This window comes from Pseudophryne corroboree, unplaced genomic scaffold (assembly GCF_028390025.1).
Source record: "Pseudophryne corroboree isolate aPseCor3 unplaced genomic scaffold, aPseCor3.hap2 scaffold_1353, whole genome shotgun sequence".
NCBI classification, from domain to species: Eukaryota; Metazoa; Chordata; class Amphibia; order Anura; family Myobatrachidae; genus Pseudophryne; species Pseudophryne corroboree.
In genome coordinates this window covers 50,650-70,792 of record NW_026967979.1, presented here as the reverse complement: position 1 = coordinate 70,792, position 20,143 = coordinate 50,650, and the positions used below count along the sequence as shown (strand labels likewise).

Sequence of the window (20,143 nt, the reverse complement as noted above, 5' to 3'; positions counted from 1 at the left end):
TAAGATTGGCATCACTTGTGTTAAAACACCTTTCTTATCTGTTAACCTGTTCAAAACAGGTTCTGGCAATCATAAATTAAGTCCAGAAGCAGAGCATTTTGTCCCTCCTGGAGAGGTATGATTTTAGATGTCTTACGTATTACATACATAGGACAGTGTATGGATGGCCCTACTGCCACATATAACAGGTTACTTTGATCGTTTGGCCCTGTATATGTCTGATGTTTAACATACACTGCACTTTGAAGCAGACTTTAACTTGTTACATGGTAATGTCATTCATGGGCTGGCTACACTTACCATAAAATCAAGCATTTAGAAAACCCCTCTAGAAATCCTGCATTTGTCTCTAAACCATTAATATCAAACACGGGAAAGCCGATAAGGAATATATAATTTTATTTACATACATAAAGACATACACTTTGCAAACAATTGAGTGGTTATTTGTTCTGAACTATTCGAAGCTTTCTATGTATTCAAGCTACACAGCAGAACTGACCTGTCATTAGTCCAGTGTTTGAGGACAAACAATAGTAAAAAGAATCATAATAAAAAGATAACATTGATTATTGCCAACCTATTTTTCAACATAATATTTTAAATTCTGATTGGCTGGAATGTTTTCTGCAGCTAGGAGGAGAATACCAAATTTGGTTGTGTATGTTGGGATCACATTAAATTCTGTACTGGATTTCCACATTAATTTGGAATATGTCCGAGTGTGGCATGTACAGGATGGATTGATACACCATGACTTGCCTTCTGTATCCTTATAAAAATAGAGGTCATGACAGTTCTTTTTATTTTTTTGCATTTTTCTGCCTTTTTTGGCACTTATCTGTTCTCCATGGAAGTCACATATTGCTTCCCCTTTAAGGAAAGCCCTCTTAGACTTCACTTTCTTTCTTCCACTTTCTTTATCTGTGGTAGTTTTCAGCCCTTTCCAATTCTGCAAGCGGATATGTTTTTTCAAATCCTTGCAGTGTTTCCAACACTGAAATGGCCTGGGCTTCCATGTTTCCACAAGAAGTTTTACCTCATTTACACTAAATTTCCATTTTTTTTTTTTATGTACTTTGTTAACTTGACAATTGATGGGCGCTGTGCTGGGAATGCCCCTGTTGGATAATAAAAAAATAAAATAATTTGCACAAGTTTCTTCTAGATACTTTAAAAAAAAGTAAACAAACATCTAAATCAAAGTTTTCTAATTTTTTTTTCATGAGCATATAACTATTTTATATAAATATTAGTGGATGTGCAATGAGATGTTGGCAATGTTGATGCTTATCGCATACAAATTTAATAATGGCCCTCATTTAGCAACCGTCTAGTAACCGCACCTGTCCCAACCACTGCTACAAAAAGGGTCCGTAACCACTCCATAAATGCCAAATGCTGTCAATCTTGTGATTGAATAATGAATATTTGCGAACGTGCAATGCAAAGCGAGTGTGCAGATTGCCGAACAGTGGCTGTTTGGTCGTTTATAAAAAGAGCAACCCTAAAAGGGGGTTACCCAGAGAGATCCATGCTTAAAATCTAAGCAATCTGACCAGATTGCTTAGATTTTTCGCACAGATCACTCGTGTGTATCCCCCTCAGCGATAACGATGTGCAGCCCTGAACGTCGCTATCGCCAGTGCTAGATTGGCCTGCATGCAGGCTCAATCTAGCACGTCACCCATTTCACCCGCTGGGTGAAATGAGCAGCTCCCCATCCTCCCCTGCATCGCTCAGCGCACCTCTCCCGTGTATAGGGCCCTTTACTGAATGAGGGCCTTTTGTGAAGATAGCCCTTTATATCAATCTGCAATTGTTACCGAATGAGGACCAGTTATACTTACTGATTATATTCTTTACTCTCTTCTTATAGTGTCGATCTTTCCTTTCTTTTTTACAGTGATGCCAATGTGACAATGATTGGTCTTGAAGTTCTTCCCTGCTTGAAAAAATAAGACGTACAATACATATGATTGAAAAAAAAAAAGAAAAAAAGAAATTATAACAGATACAAGGCTTCAGAAAATACAGGATACAATAGTGAAGGCATGGAGAATGAACTGATGTAATGAAATAAGGAATTCACCCTGAACTTTTTTGTGTGTCCACTCCTTCACTCTTATATCCAAGCTGGGTGACCAGTCTTGAGCCAAGACATATGTTATGTAATGTCTTTTCCCTATAATGTCGATCTGCTGTCAAGTTGGTATGTCCCAGATATTTGGCAAAGAGACTCTTCTGAACATCAGAGTACTGAGATAAAATCCAAGTTTCACATGCCCTCCGTACCATCTGGCTTGTAATATTTTGCAGTCTATGCCTAGAAAGTGTTATAGGAAAAATATATTTAGGTTACAAAAACTTAATATTTATCTATTGTCAAGTTTGTTTACTGCCTTCATAACTACAGGACATGCTGCCATATGTGTTGTGTGTGGGCAGATAATGGGTGGCAATGTGAAGGTATGTGATCAGTATCTGTTGACAAACTCAGTACGTTATTGTGTCTAGTATCTAGTGCACTAAAAATAGGCAGGTGTATAATATTACACAAAATTAATCTAGATTATATTTTACAGTTAAATTACACCATAAATATTACAATTAACTGCATAGTTACTATATTTGGGCCACCATAAATGTGTATAACTTACCAGACTACTTACTTTACATGAAAGTGACGAAGGTCGTTAGAAACTTTATATATTTTATTTCCCGATGTTGATATAAAAAATGCTTCTTGGGGATTATCTTCTTTTACTAATGAAGGCCGTACCACATCAAAATAAGTTTTGAACCACTAGGGGGGAAATAAAATAAAAAAATATTATATTATAATATATTAAATATATTATATTATATTAAATATATTATATTAAATAGAAATAATGGTGTTAATATTCATTAATATTTTAATTTTCTTTTAAAGCTCATATTCTATCATTTTGATCTAAAATCTATCCTCGTGTATCAATGCCTATTTCCCTATAGGCTGTAAGCTTGTGAGCAGGGCCCTCCTACCTCTACGTCAATCTGTTAGTACCCAGTTTTGTTTTATCACTGTTTCCAACTGTAAAACACAATGATACATACATACCATTTCTTCTTCTTCTGTGAGCGCAAACGTCTCCACTTGATTTGCAGCAGTTTTATGGTTTTTAACTCCTATGATAACAAGGATTTCGGAAATACATTCTGATGTGAAGGTGTGACGAACCCGTTCATGCCATTCCTCAACCTGAGAACATGAGGATTCAATATCAACATTAAATATCACATTTATACTTTATATTTAACATTAATATTGTAAGTTTCAATAATCAATATCAAATATTGCTTACAGTCATATTAGCAACCACTCCAGGTCTTTGGAGGTGTTTCAAGATAAGTAATGCCTCTAGATAGTACAGAATACAGATCTTATCTTTGACCAACAGTTTATCACCGATATCAGCCCTGTAGATGCAATTCAGGAAATCTGGTTTTGCAACATCTAGTAGCTGATTACAATCCAGTGGCTGCAATGGATCTTTTGTCAATCTTTTGTACCTGCAGATCATATGATTAAAAGGTTGATTAAAAAATGATTGAAGTAAAATGAAAGATCACAAATTAATATAAAGTCCAATCTCAACCGGTACAAGTTCAAAAAGGTACAAATGGAGGAGATCATAGTAACTGACATGACATTCAAATTGGTTGATCTTACTTTTTGATGACCTTTTCCCTCGATACACCTTTACACAGTTTTTTCTGAATTGCATTGATTACTTTAAGAAAATGTCTGCAGGCTTGAAATAGCTGTGGATCAGTTGCTCCAAGATTGGTGGCTGTTGTCTGATATTGTATAAATCTCCGTATACTTTTTAAATAATTAAATTGTGTTTGGCTACAGAGACCTGTTTCTCCAAGCTTTGTGAAGTAGAGATTAGTTTTTTCTATGTTCTCCACAAACTCCATGGAAGCTTTTTGTGGGTCCATGAAATACAAATACCGTGCAACATTTTCCACCTGTATATAAAGCAAAGGGGAGAATTAAGTTTGGCAAAATAGTCAGCTGACTTTATTAGATGAGTAATACTGTACTACAATGGTATGAGAATCAAATTGTTACTGACTGCAAGACATGCTGTTTATATAAAAATAAAAAACACACACAAACACATTGTTTCCTTGCAAATGGGTAAAGACCTTGGGAGCCACGGAGGCAAAATATTTGCCTTAATATATTACCTAAGGGCAGTAACACATCAGGGTGATAACAGTGGAGATTGGCTTTACATGTTACCCCATGTAATTGGAAATGGAAAGTATATGCAGGAAAAAAAAAAAAAAAGGCATTACCTCTTGTTTGCTGTTGCACACTTCCAATGTCTTCACCAAATAATTCCTGAAACCCTTTATTAATGGTGTACGCATAGAATGCTTGGAATACATTCCAGCTGTGTGCATATTCTTCCGCACTGTCACAGTCCATTTGGGTCTGCAGTGGTTTTACAGAACACATGGTCAGAAAATGTCCAAACATTAAGTAAGGGGTGTATCTAGAGAGGATGGGACCCATGTGCAGTCTCTGCGTGCGGGCCCCCTCCTCTCTCATCCCATAGCCGGCAGCTCTGTCTGAGCGCTAGAGACTGGTGGGTGGTATTCATGTGACCGCTGGTCAGCTGACTGACAGTCACATGACCTCCTCCACGAGCCCAGCAGCTCACTTTCCCGATGGTTGGCATGCTTACCAACAGTGACTATTTCCACTCGTGGGTGTCCACGACACCCATAGAGTGGGAATAGAACCTGTGGCGACCGCAGGTCGCCACCGAGCCCGCAAGGGGCTTGCTGCACTCGACCCTCCCCGCCAGGATCCCGGCGTCGGTATGCTGCCAGGATCCCGGCGTTGGAAAGCTGACCGGCGGTCAGCCATACTACACCCAGACTGGCACAGTGCCAGAGTCTACAACTCATGCACAAGTCTCCAAAATATTGCAGTGGCCAATTTTAAGAGACCTGTGCATGTGCTGTAGACTGGCACTGTGCCAGAGTCTCTAGTGCTGCTGCCAGCTACGGACTTGTGGGAGGAGGGGACCCACATCTGGGACACCAGAAAAAGGTAAGCATTTAGAAGAAATGGGTGCAGTGTGTGCCCCCTCTGGAACCAGGGGCCCATGTGCAGTGCACACACTGCACCCATTATAGATATGCCAGTGCAGTAAGTGTAGAAAGTTGTACAAACCATCTCATACATTAGTTGTTTAAATATTACAAAGTTTTATTGTAAGGACATTACAGTAGAAACAGTAATATAACAATTAAGCCAAATATAATACATACGTCTTGTAAAAAAAAGTTTTCCCTATAATGTCTGCTTTGTTACACATTTATGTGGGATTGAATTGGATTTCCCCTCAGACTATCCACCTCCCTACAGAACATAAAATGGGCTCATAAAATATACAAGATAAAACCATGAACAATTTTGCCTACTGCTGCCTCTAAAGAAACAGATCTTTTCTCCAGGGTAATTGGCTGAAAGGGAAACATTCTTCAAAAGGGAGATAAGAATTAGAACAAGGACATACAGTGAGACTGGAGGGGGGGTTCAGGGGAAATAAGAAACAATTACTTCACAGGAAGGGTAGTGGATAAGTGGAATAGCCTCTCATCAGAGGTGGTAGAGGCCAAGACTGTAGAGCAATTTAAAACATGCATGGGATAGGCATATGAATAGCCTTACAAAGAATTAAAGGTTCAAAGAGGGTTGAAAAATATATTATAATAATATATATATAAATTTTATATTATATATACATACACATATACACACACACACACATACACACACACAGGCCATACACTAATACACCTCAAAATGCCTAGTTTTTACACAGAAAATATATAAATAAACCATAAAAACACAAATACATTTCAGTGTACTCTTTCCATACAAGAAACCAGACACATTAATTTGAAGAAAATGTACATTTACAGAGCTGTAAATACTTACTTTCTTTTCTTGTTCCCCATGATGAAAATGAAACTTGTACATGTTTTCAGAGAGCTATAAGGTGCTTGAAAGAATGCACCCATCCCCCTAGAACCAAAAGATAAAAAAAAAAAAAAAACTACTTTCTCTTCCTCAGTCTTTATTGGGGCTTATTTAGCAGTGATTGCATTTGCAATGAGATCTGGGTACTATATTAGCATCCAGATTGCATTGCAATATGCAATCATCCTTGGTAAAATTTAATAATAAAAAAAAACATAAGGATCGTTTGATAAATTGGCCCCCTTTCTATACTGTAATACACACCTATGTAATGCCTGATATGAATTATACTGTATATTATCCATTATATACCTCATAGAAATTCAGGTGAGTGGCAGTCAGCAGACCGACGGTCACATGACCTCTCCAAAAATCCCACCCCCTCACTATCTCGATGGTTGGCATGCTGACCAACAGGTACTATTTCCACAAACCCATAGAGTCAGACTAGAACCTGTGGCGACCACAGGTTGCCACTGAGCCTGCAGCATGACGAGTGCAGCAAGCCAGGGCCGATGCAAGGTATCTATGCACCCTAGGCAAAGCTTCAACCCGGTGCCCCCTGCAGGAGGTGCATCAGGGCTATTAGGAGCAGCCATGGGGGTGCCCCTCGGGAGCCATAGTTACATCCACATCCTATGTGCCTTCACATGACTTGTTACTCATGTCGGCGCAGAGGAAGCACTGAGACACTATGTGGTACAGCCTGATAGTGGTAGCTACACTTGATTAGACCCACAGCAGCAGCCAACGCGGTGTAAAAGGAGGAGGCCGCATACAGAGACAGCCTTCAGTTTTTTGCTAGATGAATTCAGTGGCGCCCCCCAGGAGCTGGCACCCCTAGGCAGCCGCCTAAAGCTGCCTAATGGTAGAGCCGGCCCTGCAGCAAGCCCGCAAAGGGCTTGCTGCACTCGCCCCTCCCTGCCAGTATCCTGATGTCCAAGCTAACCGGCAGTCAGGAGATCAGTCAGCCAAACCATACACTAATATAAAACAGCAATATAATCCCCGATTGCATTATACTGCACTGTATATCCATGTTATGCCTGAAACACTTCAATAAACAGCAATCCGAAGTGTTGTTATTTTGGTGCAAGTATCTCATGCACTGGGATCCTGACTGCTAGGATATTGAATGTATACACTCAGACATGATATTGGATTGCAAGAGCACCTGCGATTTTAAATCTCTTCAGGAACAAAATCCTTCTACAGAAAACATGGTCAGAAAGTGTCCAAACATTAAGTATAGAAAGTTGAACAAACTAGGTCTCACTCATTAGTTGAATAAATATAAAAAAAAAAAAAAGTTTTATTGTAAGGAAATGACAGTAGAAACTGTAATATAACAATTAATCCAAATACATATGTCTTGTAGAGTTCTCTTCCTATAATGTCTATCTGCTTTGCTACACATTTATGTTGGATTGTATATACAAGAAAAACCATAAACAATTTTGTCAACTGCTGTCTCCACACAAACAATGTATTGGTAGGGTAATTGGCTGAAAGGTGTCAACTCAGTCACAGTTAAGAGCAGACTGATTGGGTTACACAGAGCTAATTTACAAATAAAATTGAATCTGGAATTTGTTCTATTGAAGAAAAAGCAGATAGTCAAGGGTAGAACTTAAAGCATAGATGTCAAAAAAACTTTACATTTTAAAGTGTCTAATTTTTGCCACCAGAAGTAAAGGTGTTTTACTGTATAAGTGATTGAAAAACACTACTACAATTAGCATCAAGGTACAGATGGGCCCAGTCTTATCTTAAATATTCAAAAGAGGCAGACACACAGGAGTCTGACCTATCTTACATACTGAACAAAAAAACACCGTTCACACTGATTTTCTAGGTTGGGATAATAAGACCTTACAGAAAATATTTTGCTGAAAAAAGTTCCAGCAATGTCTAGTAAAACTCTAGTAAAATGTTACTAGCACATTTTCTTATTTTGCTCATTTGGATATGTACCTTTAACAGACACTGTGGATCCTTTGTGATGCCATATAACTACCCTGGAAATTGCAAGTTTTGATCGGAACGGTGCAGAAAAGATTGCAAGGTGAGGCACTGCATCTCCTGCCATAAATTTTACTGCAGAGATTTGACTCTAAAAATTATTAGAATACAAAAGATATTTCAAAACATTCTCTATTTTACATATTCTTTACACAGTGGAAACTCTGGTGCATATGTTAGTATGACAGGAAAGGCTCTGCCTCACCCCACCGCATATCACCAAGTACACACCAGACAATTTGGGGGCATGCTGACACCTTTTTGGGAGAGTTATGAAGCCAGGATTTGATGGATCTGCGGAGGCCGGCTTGCACATCTCCATGGATCACACAGCCAGCCAATGGTGATGCAGGTAATCTGATGCTGTCTCGTAGGATTCAGCATGAAATGTCTTTCCATATATCAGGTTTTAAAAATAGCTTTACATAAAGACCTACCTCTCCAACCCCGTTTAGATTCTCCTGGTCTAATTGGTCAGGTTCTTGTAGGTTTGTGCAAATAGAGTTGGGCACTGACAAAGATGCAACTTACTAGTTCAGTTGCATGGTTCAGCAGGAAACACTTGAGGAACTGATTAGATAAAAACCCAATCCACTTCTCCACAAAGTGCTCAATCATTGTTAGATGCCCCATGACCTCAGGCTATTCCTATATAGCTGGACAATTTGTCAATAGAGTTCAACCTGTTAGTGATTTCCTACACTGTAATATTTAAGATTAGTTATAGCTGTGATGAATTTGTAGCCGTTAGGTCTATTCCTCTTCTATTTTTTTTTTTTACTATAATGCACAGTTTACCCACCGTAACACTGTATAGAGTTGTCCATTAGGAAATTATCTAGCCTATTCTTAAAATCAATTTTAGAGTCTGCTATTACTACTCTCAGGTAGGAAATTCCAGATGTGTTGTCCTTAAACTGTTAAAAGATAAGAAAAATTAAAAACCAGTAAACCCCACCCAAAGCATTCAGCCATGCCAAGTCTGCTCATATCCCTCCAAAAGATAACTTAATATCATAATTAAATAGAAGTTCTTCCTCAGATCAGGTCTTCTGTGGCCACCAGTAATAACAGAAGTTGCCCTATCAGAAAGTAGAAAACACAAGTGCTTAATGTTAGAAGAAAATTAATAATTTAAAGAAAATGCCTCTTTTGTCATGTTTTATATTAGTTGCTGTGGTTTTCATTTGGCTGATATGTTCCTCATTCTCAGGATATCCTTGACCAATGATTGTTTGGGTGTCGACAACTTGCCTTCTCTGGATCCCTCGCCTGGAAATTTCCTGTAGAAAAAATAAATAAAACCACCTGAAGTAGATTTAAGAGCATGACTATAAAACACAGTACAAACACAGATAAAACTCTACAGGTGTGAAAAAAAAAATACATAAAGTGATTTGCGCTATTTTGATGTATAATGTAGAATTAGTTACCAATGATAGCTTCCATTTGGGTCTGTTGTCCACAACTTGGATGTTCTGAAATCATTATGGGCCATATTCCTTATGGTGAAATAACTGGATGGGATATACTCCAGCAAATAGCAAATGCAGTCAGCAGCTGAGATAGAGCAGGCATTGGCTGATATGTTTCTCTCAGGATATCCTTGTCCATATCCAGTCATTGGTCAACTTGCCTTCTCTGGAGCCCTTGCCTGGAAACTTCCTGTAGAATTTAAAAAACAAAAAACACCTGAAGAAAATTGAAGAGCACGACTATAAAACACAGTACAAAACACAGACAATACTCTACAGGTGTGAAAAAATAAATTCATAAAGTGAATTGGTCTATTTTGATGTATAATGTAGAATTTGTTACCAATGATAACTTCCATTCCCAACATGGGCTTGTGTGGAGTTTGTATATTCTCCCTGTACTTGCATGGTTTTCCTCCGGGTACTCCGGATTCCTCCCACAAACCAAGAATATACTGGTAGGTTATTTGGTTTCCCCCCCCCACCAAAAAAAAAAACCCTAACATGAGTGTGTGCGTGTACATGTGGGAGGGAATATGGATTGTATTATTCTATTTAATTATACAGGTTGAGTATCCCTTATCCAAAATGCTTGGGACCGGAGGTATTTTGGATATCGGATTTTTCCGTATTTTGGAATAATTAGATACCATAATGAGATATCATGGTGATGAGACCTAAATCTAAGCACATAATGCATTTATGTTACATATACACCTTATACAGACAGCCTGAGGTCATTTTAGCCAATATTTTTTATAACTTTGTGCATTAAACAAAGTGTGTGTATATTCACACAATTCATTTATGTTTCATATACACCTTATATACACAGCCTGAAGGTCATTTAATACAATATTATTAATACCTTTGTGTATTAAACAAAGTTTGTGTACATTGAGCCATCAGAAAACAAAGGTTTCACTATCTCACGCTCATTCAAAAAAGTCCGTATTTCGGAATATTCCGTATTTCGGAATATTTGGATATGGGATACTCAACCTGTATTAAATTTCTAGTGCATTTCCACCTAATATATAGTATTTACCTTGACAATTGCTGAGCTTGTTCCTCAGATGCAATGGTTGTTTACCATACAGGATTCAGTCACCAGATTGAATAATTTAAAACCTTTCCATGTTGGTTTCTTTGCTTCCCACATACCTTGCAAATATCCTCATCATCAGCTGTTTACCAAGATGACACAGGTTTCCATGACAGAACATTTTCTGGCTTGTCACAGGTGTCAGATTTAATTTAGAAAATATTGAAATATGGGAAATGCTAACTAGTATGAATACAATAAGTTGCTTATCCCAGATGATAAACTCACTCCCATTTATGAAATTCAATCAATATACTGTAGTTCTGTTACATACAAGTCCTCTTCACCCACCTTTGGTGGAATCTTGCCAAGTCATTGGAAACATTTCACCTGTTGAAATTAACTATATACTGTCCTGTGCATTGTTTGGGAAGAACATGGGCCCAATTTTCTGGAAATAGACATAACTGAAAGGAAAAAAAAAATCTTTTCAGTCACAATTCTTAATTAAATATTAAAAGGATAAATTCCTAAAGTAGAAACTAGTAAAGAGGATGACACAGGATACAGAGTGCTGGGGATGAAGGGGAGACTTGAGTCTTACTTATTCAAAATTATCTCCTATGAGACATCTTTTTTACGGATGGTTCAATGGAAGAGGTAGTTGATCTTTTGAAAGACTAAATCAAAGGCATCCTACTGGGACTTATCAGAATTGGCTTTATGCCTTTTTGGCACTTATATTCTCCATGGCAGTCAAATAACTCCACCTTTCTGGACAGCTCTCTTGGTCTTTACTTTATTCCATGTGTGGACGCAATTCATGACATCTGGTTTTGCCACTTGTCTCGGTGCTGCTCTGCCATATAAAACTTGTTGAGACTTATAATTAGCCACTGTCTGGTGTGCCTGTCCCATTTCTTTAAGTTTCTTAAAGTAATCCATTGTTTTTTCCATGTCCTGTACAAAATCCAAGGATATAAGTATACATAGCATGCTGAAATAACTGTTCTGAGCCACTCTAATAATGAGAGGTCAAAACTTGGAGTTCACCTGGAGTGAGAAGGAAACAGAGGGCCCGATTCAGATAAGAATGGAGTTGCCGTCGCTGCTGCTTGCAATAGCACCAATATGGCGCTGCCTCCTGCTTACTCTAGTAATCCATGCTGCATCCTATGACACAGCATCAGATCACCAGCATCACCATTGGCTGGCTGCATAACCCATGGACTTGTGCAAGCCAGCCTCCACAGATCCAACAAATCCTGGCTTCATAGCTCCCCCAAAAAGGTGGCAGCATGCCTTCATTTCAGGAGCCAATTTTCTGCCCAAAGTGGTAGCAGACTGTCAGTCTGCATGAAATGAGCACAGCTTCCAGATAAAATACTATCAGTTTATCTTTAAGCTGCCGATCGGTTTTATTTTTCTGCTATGTCATTCCTGTCTTTGATTAGGATGCCCAACTTGTCTTTTAAAGTGCCTATACTCCTTCACTCTTTTGCTGTTTATGTATTTAATACATTTTAGGGTTTGTTTTACCTTGCCATTGGCTTTTCTATTTTAGATCCTCTGATCATTTAGTGTGTTTAAAAACCTATTTACCCCTATTCTCCTTTATTTATATGGTGCCACAAGGGTTCCACAGCACCCAATGACAGAGTACATATGCACATACTCAAAACTGGAAATCAGTGACTTACAGTTGAAGACAGATAGGACAAGTACAGTGTAAATAAACATAGCTATATCGGCAGATGACACAGAGATAACTATCAAGGTGGCTAAAAACTGCAGGAGTTGAGCAGTTGAGGATTATTAGAGTAAGAAAAGGATAAGCACATGAGGGAATAGGGCCCTGCTCATGAGAGCTTACATTCTAAAGGTGAGGGGCAAACAGACAGGGGTGCCAGATGGGGTAGACTGAGCATGGGACAGAGCATGATTTTGACAATTGGCTGTACCGTCTCTCACATTCACCGCAACTAACAATATCGCCGACACCAAAATCTTCCTGGTTAATCCTACCAGTAGCATACACTTGTCTCAAATATTAAGCCATGCACATGTAAGTACACAGCTGGTACAGTAAAACTGCAAATAGCGCCAAAGTGCTCCAGGTGTCCTAGTGAAGACCCAGTGTCTTCTACTCCATAGAAGAAACTAAAGATCCTGGAAGTCAGGTCAAAAAGTGGACGTCATTTTGACGGGGTTTCACTGCGAGCCATCCGACTCACAAGTTAGACTCCTTGGTCCGTGTTGGGTCGGGTGGGCCACCAACATCGCCGTGGAGCCCTGGTCCTCCTGCCTCAGCGGTGTGGTCAGGGACGCATTGAGGACAGTCCACCTGGGTAGGACCAGAAAAAAAAAAAACTTTGGATCAATAATACGTAAATAAACACAAGTAAAAATGACACAGAACTGTTGTAGGCGGTTGTCAGTTGTAGAAGGGTTTGCATAGACAGAAAGACAAAAGACAGACTTTCCTGGGACACTTATGGTTAGGTGTCATTGTTGGGACTTGCATATATTGCAATGGCTAATTAAGTGTTACTGCAAGTGACATTAAGCATAATCAGACACTGGTGCAAGTTTTTAAAACAGTTAAAACAGTTACTTAGGGGGCCTTACAAACATTAGCCTTAGGGCCCACAATAGGACTAGTTATGACTCTGCTCTTTGTAATCTACAATATAAAAAGCTAAAATTAGTCCTTCTGTCTTCCTATACAAATACACAGTATACAAGAGAGACTAATCAGACACTGGTGAAAATTTACTTAAAATAGAGTTACTCAAGAGCCCTTAGTGCAGGCATGTCCAAACTGCAGCCCTCCAGCTGTTGTGAAACTACACATCCAGCATGCCCTGACACAGCTTTAGCATTCTCTGACAGCAAAACTGTCAGGGCATGCTGGGATATGTAGTTTCACAACAGCTGGAGGGTCGCAGTTTGAACATGCCTGCCTTAGTGGATGTGCAATAATTGGGTGAGAATCAATGTTGAAGCTGGTCACAAAAGAAAAAATAAAATAATGTACTTTGCCAAACTTACTCTTTTCGGTCCTCTTCTTGTTCCGATGATCTATCCATTGTATTCTACTTGATGCCAATAGTATGGTGATCTGCATTTGCAGTCAACTTGTGTTGTTCTGTTTTACATTTACAGGGACCTCTTAGCAGGTTCTGCAAGTCATTTTTCTAGAGTCTCTATAGAGTTTCCGTCTTGTAGTCCTTCCCTGTTTGGAAACAGAACCAGGATGTATAATGCACATACTAAATAGTAATTTATATCATACAAGGCTTTGAAAATGACAGGATAAATATGGTGAAGGCATGGAGAATGAACTAATGTAATGAAATATATTTCACCTTGAACTGCTTTGTGTCTCAACCGATTTACACATATCCAAGCTGGGTGACCAGTCTTGAGCCAAGACATATTCTGTCATGTCTTTTCCCTATGATGTCGATCTACTGTCAAGTTGGTATGTGCTAGATGTTTGGTGAAGAGCCTCTTAACATCCGAAGAGTCTGCCAATGCCCAAGCTTCACATGTACGCCAAACCATCTGGCTTGTAATATTTTGCAGCTTATACCTGTGTATAGGTGTAATAGGAACACTATCTTAAGGTTTACAAATATTTTTACACACAAACACAGTGACAAATAATTGGCACAGAGTAACCAACCTTTTACACTCATCAAAACTCAGGAAATTTCCCATGTTATGCCTGAAATACTTTAATACACACCAATGTAATCACAGCATATTATCACTGTTACACCCATACTTGCCTGTGTGTGTAATGACGGGGTAAGGTAGGCGTGTGTGTGTGTGTGATGGCGGGGTAAGGTAGGCGTGTGTGTGTGTAATGGCGGGGTAAGGTAGGCGTGTGTGTGTGTGCAATGGCGGGGTAAGGTAGGCGTGTGTGTGTGTGCAATGGCGGGGTAAGGTAGGCGTGTGTGTGTGTGCAATGGCGGGGTAAGGTAGGCGTGTGTGTGTGTGCAATGGCGGGGTAAGGTAGGCGTGTGTTTGTGTGCAATGGCGGGGTAAGGTAGGCGTGCGTGTGTGTGTGTGCAATGGCGGGGTAAGGTAGGCGTGTGTGTGTGTGCAATGGCGGGGTAAGGTAGGCGTGTGTGTGTGTGCAATGGCGGGGTAAGGTAGGCGTGTGTGTGTGTGTGTGTGCAATGGCGGGGTAAGGTAGGCGTGTGTGTGTGTGCAATGGCGGGGTAAGGTAGGCGTGTGTGTGCAATGGCGGGGTAAGGTAGGCGTGTGTGTGTGTGCAATGGCGGGGTAAGGTAGGCGTGTGTGTGTGCAATGGCGGGGTAAGGTAGGCGTGTGTGTGTGCAATGGCGGGGTAAGGTAGGCGTGTGTGTGTGTGTGCAATGGCGGGGTAAGGTAGGCGTGTGTGTGTGCAATGGCGGGGTAAGGTAGGCGTGTGTGTGGGCAATGGCGGGGTAAGGTAGGCGTGTGTGTGTGCAATGGCGGGGTAAGGTAGGCGTGTGTGCAATGGCGGGGTAAGGTAGGCGTGTGTGCAATGGAGGGGTAAGGTAGGCGTGTGTGTAATGGTGGAGTAGGTAGGTGTGTGTGTAACGGTGGGGTGTGTAATGGAGGGGTAGGTAGGTGTACTGGAGGGGTAGGTGTGTGTGTGTAATGGTGGGGTAGGTGTGTGTGTGTGTAATGGTGGGGTAGGTGTGTGTGTGTAATGGTGGGGTAGGTGTGTGTGTGTAATGGTGGGGGAGGCGTGTGTAATGGTGGGGGAGGCGTGTGTAATAGTGGGGGAGGCGTGTGTAATGGTGGGGGTATTTTTTTTTTTCCGACACACACCTAATCCATATCACACACACACTGCTAGATACATCATCGCTTGGAAAGTGATAAAATGGTGAGTGAAAAAAGTGCCAGCCACTCAGCTCCTACCTGCCATGTCACAGGCTGTGTTTGAAAAATGGCAGGTAGGAGCTGAATGGCTGGCACTTTTTCACTCTCCTTTTTATCACTTTCCTAGCGATGATGCATCTAGCCCAGGGGTTCTCAAACTCGGTCCTCAGGACCTCACACAGTGCGTGTTTTGCAGGTAACCCAGCAAGTGCACAGGTGTATTAATTACTCACTGACACATTTTAAAAGGATCACAGATGGAGCTAAGTATTTTACTTGTGATTCTGTGAGGAGACCAGCAAAGCATGCACCGTGTGGGGTCCTGAGGACAGAGTTTGAGAACCTGTGATCTAGCCCATAATTCATTACATTATAAACAGCACCTCATCCAACATTTTACACAAAGCACCATATTACATAATACACCCCCCCCCTATTACCATATATATTATTCAAAACCCCACTCCCCTCATATTACACCCAACACCATTTACAGCATAGGTCTGCAAACTCAGTCCTCATTACCCCACACAGTGCATGTTTTGCAGGTTACCCAGCAGGTGCACAGGTGTATTAATTACTTAGACATTTTAAAAGGTCTGCAGGTGGAGTTAATTATTTTACTTGAGATTCTGTGAGCAGACCTGCAAAACATGCACTGTGTGGAGTCCTGAGGACTGAGTTAATATACACACAGCAATATAATCCCTGAGCTGTATTATACTGTATATTATATACCTCATACACACACAACAATGTAATCACTGAGCTGTATTATATACCTCATACACACACAGCAATGTAATCACTGAGCTGTATTATACTGTATATTATATCCCTGTTATACCTCATACACTAATACACACACAGCAATGTAATCACTGTATTATATACCTCATACACACACAGCAATGTAATCACTGAGCTGTATTATACTGTATATTATATACCTCACACACACACACGCAACAATGTAATCACTGAGCTGTATTATATTGTATATTATTTACCTGTTATACCTCATACACTAATACACACAGCAATGTAATCACTAAGCTGTATTATACTGTATATTATATCCCTGTTATACCTCATACACTAATGCACACAGCAATGTAATCACTAAGCTGTATTATACTGTATATTATATCCCTGTTATACCTCATACACTAATGCACACAGCAATGTAATCACTAAGCTGTATTATACTGTATATTATATCCCTGTTATACCTCATACACTGTAATATATACACATACAGCAATGTAATCACTGAGCTGTATTATATTGTATATTATATACCTCATACACACACAGCAATGTAATCACTGAGCTGTATTATACTGTATATTATATCCCTGTTATACCTCATACACTGCAATATATACACACACAGCAATGTAATCCCTGAGCTGTATTATACTGTATATTATATACCTCATACACACACAACAATGTAATCACTGAGCTGTATTATACTGTATATTATATCCCTGTTATACCTCATACACTAATACACACACAGCAATGTAATCACAGAGCTGTATTATATACCTCATACACACACAGCAATGTAATCACTGAGCTGTATTATACTGTATATTATATACCTCACACACACACGCAACAATGTAATCACTGAGCTGTATTATATTGTATATTATTTACCTGTTATACCTCATACACTAATACACACAGCAATGTAATCACTAAGCTGTATTATACTGTATATTATATCCCTGTTATACCTCATACACTAATACACACAGCAATGTAATCACTGAGCTGTATTATACTGTATATTATATCCCTGTTATACCTCATACACTAATACACACAGCAATATAATCCCTGAGCTGTATTATACTGTATATTATATCCCTGTTATACCTCATACACTAATACACACAGCAATGTAATCACTGAGCTGTATTATACTGTATATTATATCCCTGTTATACCTCATACACTAATACACACAGCAATATAATCCCTGAGCTGTATTATACTGTATATTATATACCTCATACACACACAACAATGTAATCACTGAGCTGTATTATACTGTATATTATATCCCTGTTATACCTCATACACTAATACACACACAGCAATGTAATCACTGTATTATATACCTCATACACACACAGCAATGTAATCACTGAGCTGTATTATATTGTATATTATATACCTCACACACACACGCAACAATGTAATCACTGAGCTGTATTATATTGTATATTATTTACCTGTTATACCTCATACACTAATACACACAGCAATGTAATCACTAAGCTGTATTATACTGTATATTATATCCCTGTTATACCTCATACACTAATACACACAGCAATGTAATCACTAAGCTGTATTATACTGTATATTATATCCCTGTTATACCTCATACACTAATACACACACACACACAGCAATGTAATCACTAAGCTGTATTATACTGTATATTATATCCCTGTTATACCTCATACACTAATGCACACAGCAATGTAATCACTAAGCTGTATTATACTGTATATTATATCCCTGTTATACCTCATACACTAATACACACAGCAATATAATCCCTGAGCTGTATTATACTGTATATTATATCCCTGTTATACCTCATACACTGTAATATATACACACACAGCAATGTAATCACTGAGCTGTATTATATTGTATATTATATACCTCATACACACACAGCAATGTAATCACTGAGCTGTATTATACTGTATATTATATCCCTGTTATACCTCATACACTAATACACACAGCAATATAATCCCTGAGCTGTATTATACTGTATATTATATACCTCATACACACACAACAATGTAATCACTGAGCTGTATTATATACCTCATACACACACAACAATGTAATCACTGAGCTGTATTATACTGTATATTATATCCCTGTTATACCTCATACACTGTAATATACACACACACACAGCAATGTCATCACTGATCTGTATTATACTGTATATTATATCCCTGTTATACCTCATACACTAATACACACAGCAATATAATCCCTGAGCTGTATTATACTGTATATTATATCCCTGTTATACCTCATACACTAATACACACAGCAATGTAATCACTGAGCTGTATTATACTGTATATTATATCCCTGTTATACCTCATACACTGTAATACACACACACACAGCAATGTCATCACTGATCTGTATTATACTGTATATTATATCCCTGTTATACCTCATACACTGTAATATACACACACAGCAATGTCATCACTGATCTGTATTATACTGTATATTATATCCCTGTTATACCTCATACACTGTAATATACACACACAGCAATGTAATCACTGATCTGTATTATACTGTATATTATATCCCTGTTATACCTCATACACTGTAATATACACACACACAGCAATGTAATCACTGAGCTGTATTATACTGTATATTATATACCTCACACACACACACACACACACACACACACACACACACAACAATGTAATCACAGAGCTGTATTATATACCACTAATACACACAGCAATGTAATCACTAAGATGTATTATACTGTATATTATATCCCTGTTATACCTCATACACTAATACACACAGCAATATAATCCCTGAGCTGTATTATACTGTATATTATATACCTCATACACACACAACAATATAATCCCTGAGCTGTATTATACTGTATATTATATACCTCATACACACACAACAATGTAATCACTAAGCTGTATTATACTGTATATTATATCCCTGTTATACCTCATACACTAATACACACATCAATGTCATCACTGAGGCTGTATTATCCATGTGATTTATCTGCTCTGATAGACCAGCAGACACTGCACACACCCTAAAGTTAAATTACTACTATTGCAGGATATGTAATTAGGACATGAAGTAAATAGAAGTTATATAGCATAAGAGTATTTGACTATCATGATCTGACCTGTGCACTTACCGCTCTTGTAAATTTGTCTCCTATTCCTCTTGTGTAAAACGTCTGGACTGTTAGCTAGAGATGGCTACTGACTCTCTGTCTCAACACAGTGACTGGAATCATAAGGAAGTATGAATGATTCGAGTCACTCACTGTTTCATGAGTCGAGACAGCAGCAGCAGCAGCTTCTCTCAGACAGAGGGAGGAAACTCTGTGTCCTGTGTCCTTCAGTCAGTGTGTTCTGCTGTCTTTAGTTGTGATTGGCCAGAGGCTATACCAGGTGACACCCAGTGGGAGGGGGGAGGGAGCAGTCACGACTCACCAGTCAGTGAGTGCTCTGCTGCTGTGCCTGATCCATGTCATGAATCATGATTCATCCTGAGTCTGCCAGTGAGGGAGACAGTTGTACACTGTGTAGACTCAGTGACTCAGTGAATGAATCTGATTCATGCAGCAGGAGGGTGCACTCCCATTCATATGCCCATGCAATCTGCAAAATTTGGGGACCCATTATCTTTAGGGGCCCAAGCTGGATCAAAATATATTTCTCTATCGTCCTAGTGGATGCTGGGGTTCCTGAAAGGACCATGGGGAATAGCGGCTCCGCAGGAGACAGGGCACAAAAAGTAAAGCTTTTTCCGATCAGGTGGTGTGCACTGGCTCCTCCCCCTATGACCCTCCTCCAGACTCCAGTTAGATTTTTGTGCCCGGCCGAGAAG

General features: G+C 39.2%; 1 protein-coding gene across 5 annotated transcripts; it reads right to left on the bottom strand.

The window, feature by feature from the left end:
* Positions 1-382: 382 nt before the first annotated feature.
* Positions 383-19,645, bottom strand: LOC134995000 (uncharacterized). 5 transcript variants are annotated; one of them, XM_063951037.1, is made up of 15 exons: positions 19,446-19,645; positions 13,960-14,186; positions 13,643-13,826; positions 10,943-12,935; positions 9,505-9,736; positions 9,030-9,354; positions 6,008-6,094; positions 4,351-4,489; positions 3,716-4,017; positions 3,348-3,555; positions 3,104-3,244; positions 2,673-2,806; positions 2,093-2,326; positions 1,851-1,945; positions 383-1,121 (listed from the first exon to the last, which is right to left on the bottom strand). In XM_063951037.1, exons 6-15 carry the CDS (start codon positions 9,059-9,061, stop codon positions 1,045-1,047), a joined length of 1,449 nt encoding a protein of 482 aa, XP_063807107.1. In that variant the 5' UTR covers positions 9,062-9,354; positions 9,505-9,736; positions 10,943-12,935; positions 13,643-13,826; positions 13,960-14,186; positions 19,446-19,645; the 3' UTR covers positions 383-1,044. The 5 variants fall into 5 exon arrangements, with proteins under 5 accessions (XP_063807107.1, XP_063807106.1, XP_063807108.1 ...); XM_063951036.1 differs by having other exon boundaries at positions 9,505-11,058; positions 12,826-12,935; XM_063951038.1 differs by having other exon boundaries at positions 6,008-8,162; positions 9,505-12,935.
* Positions 19,646-20,143: the final 498 nt, after the last annotated feature.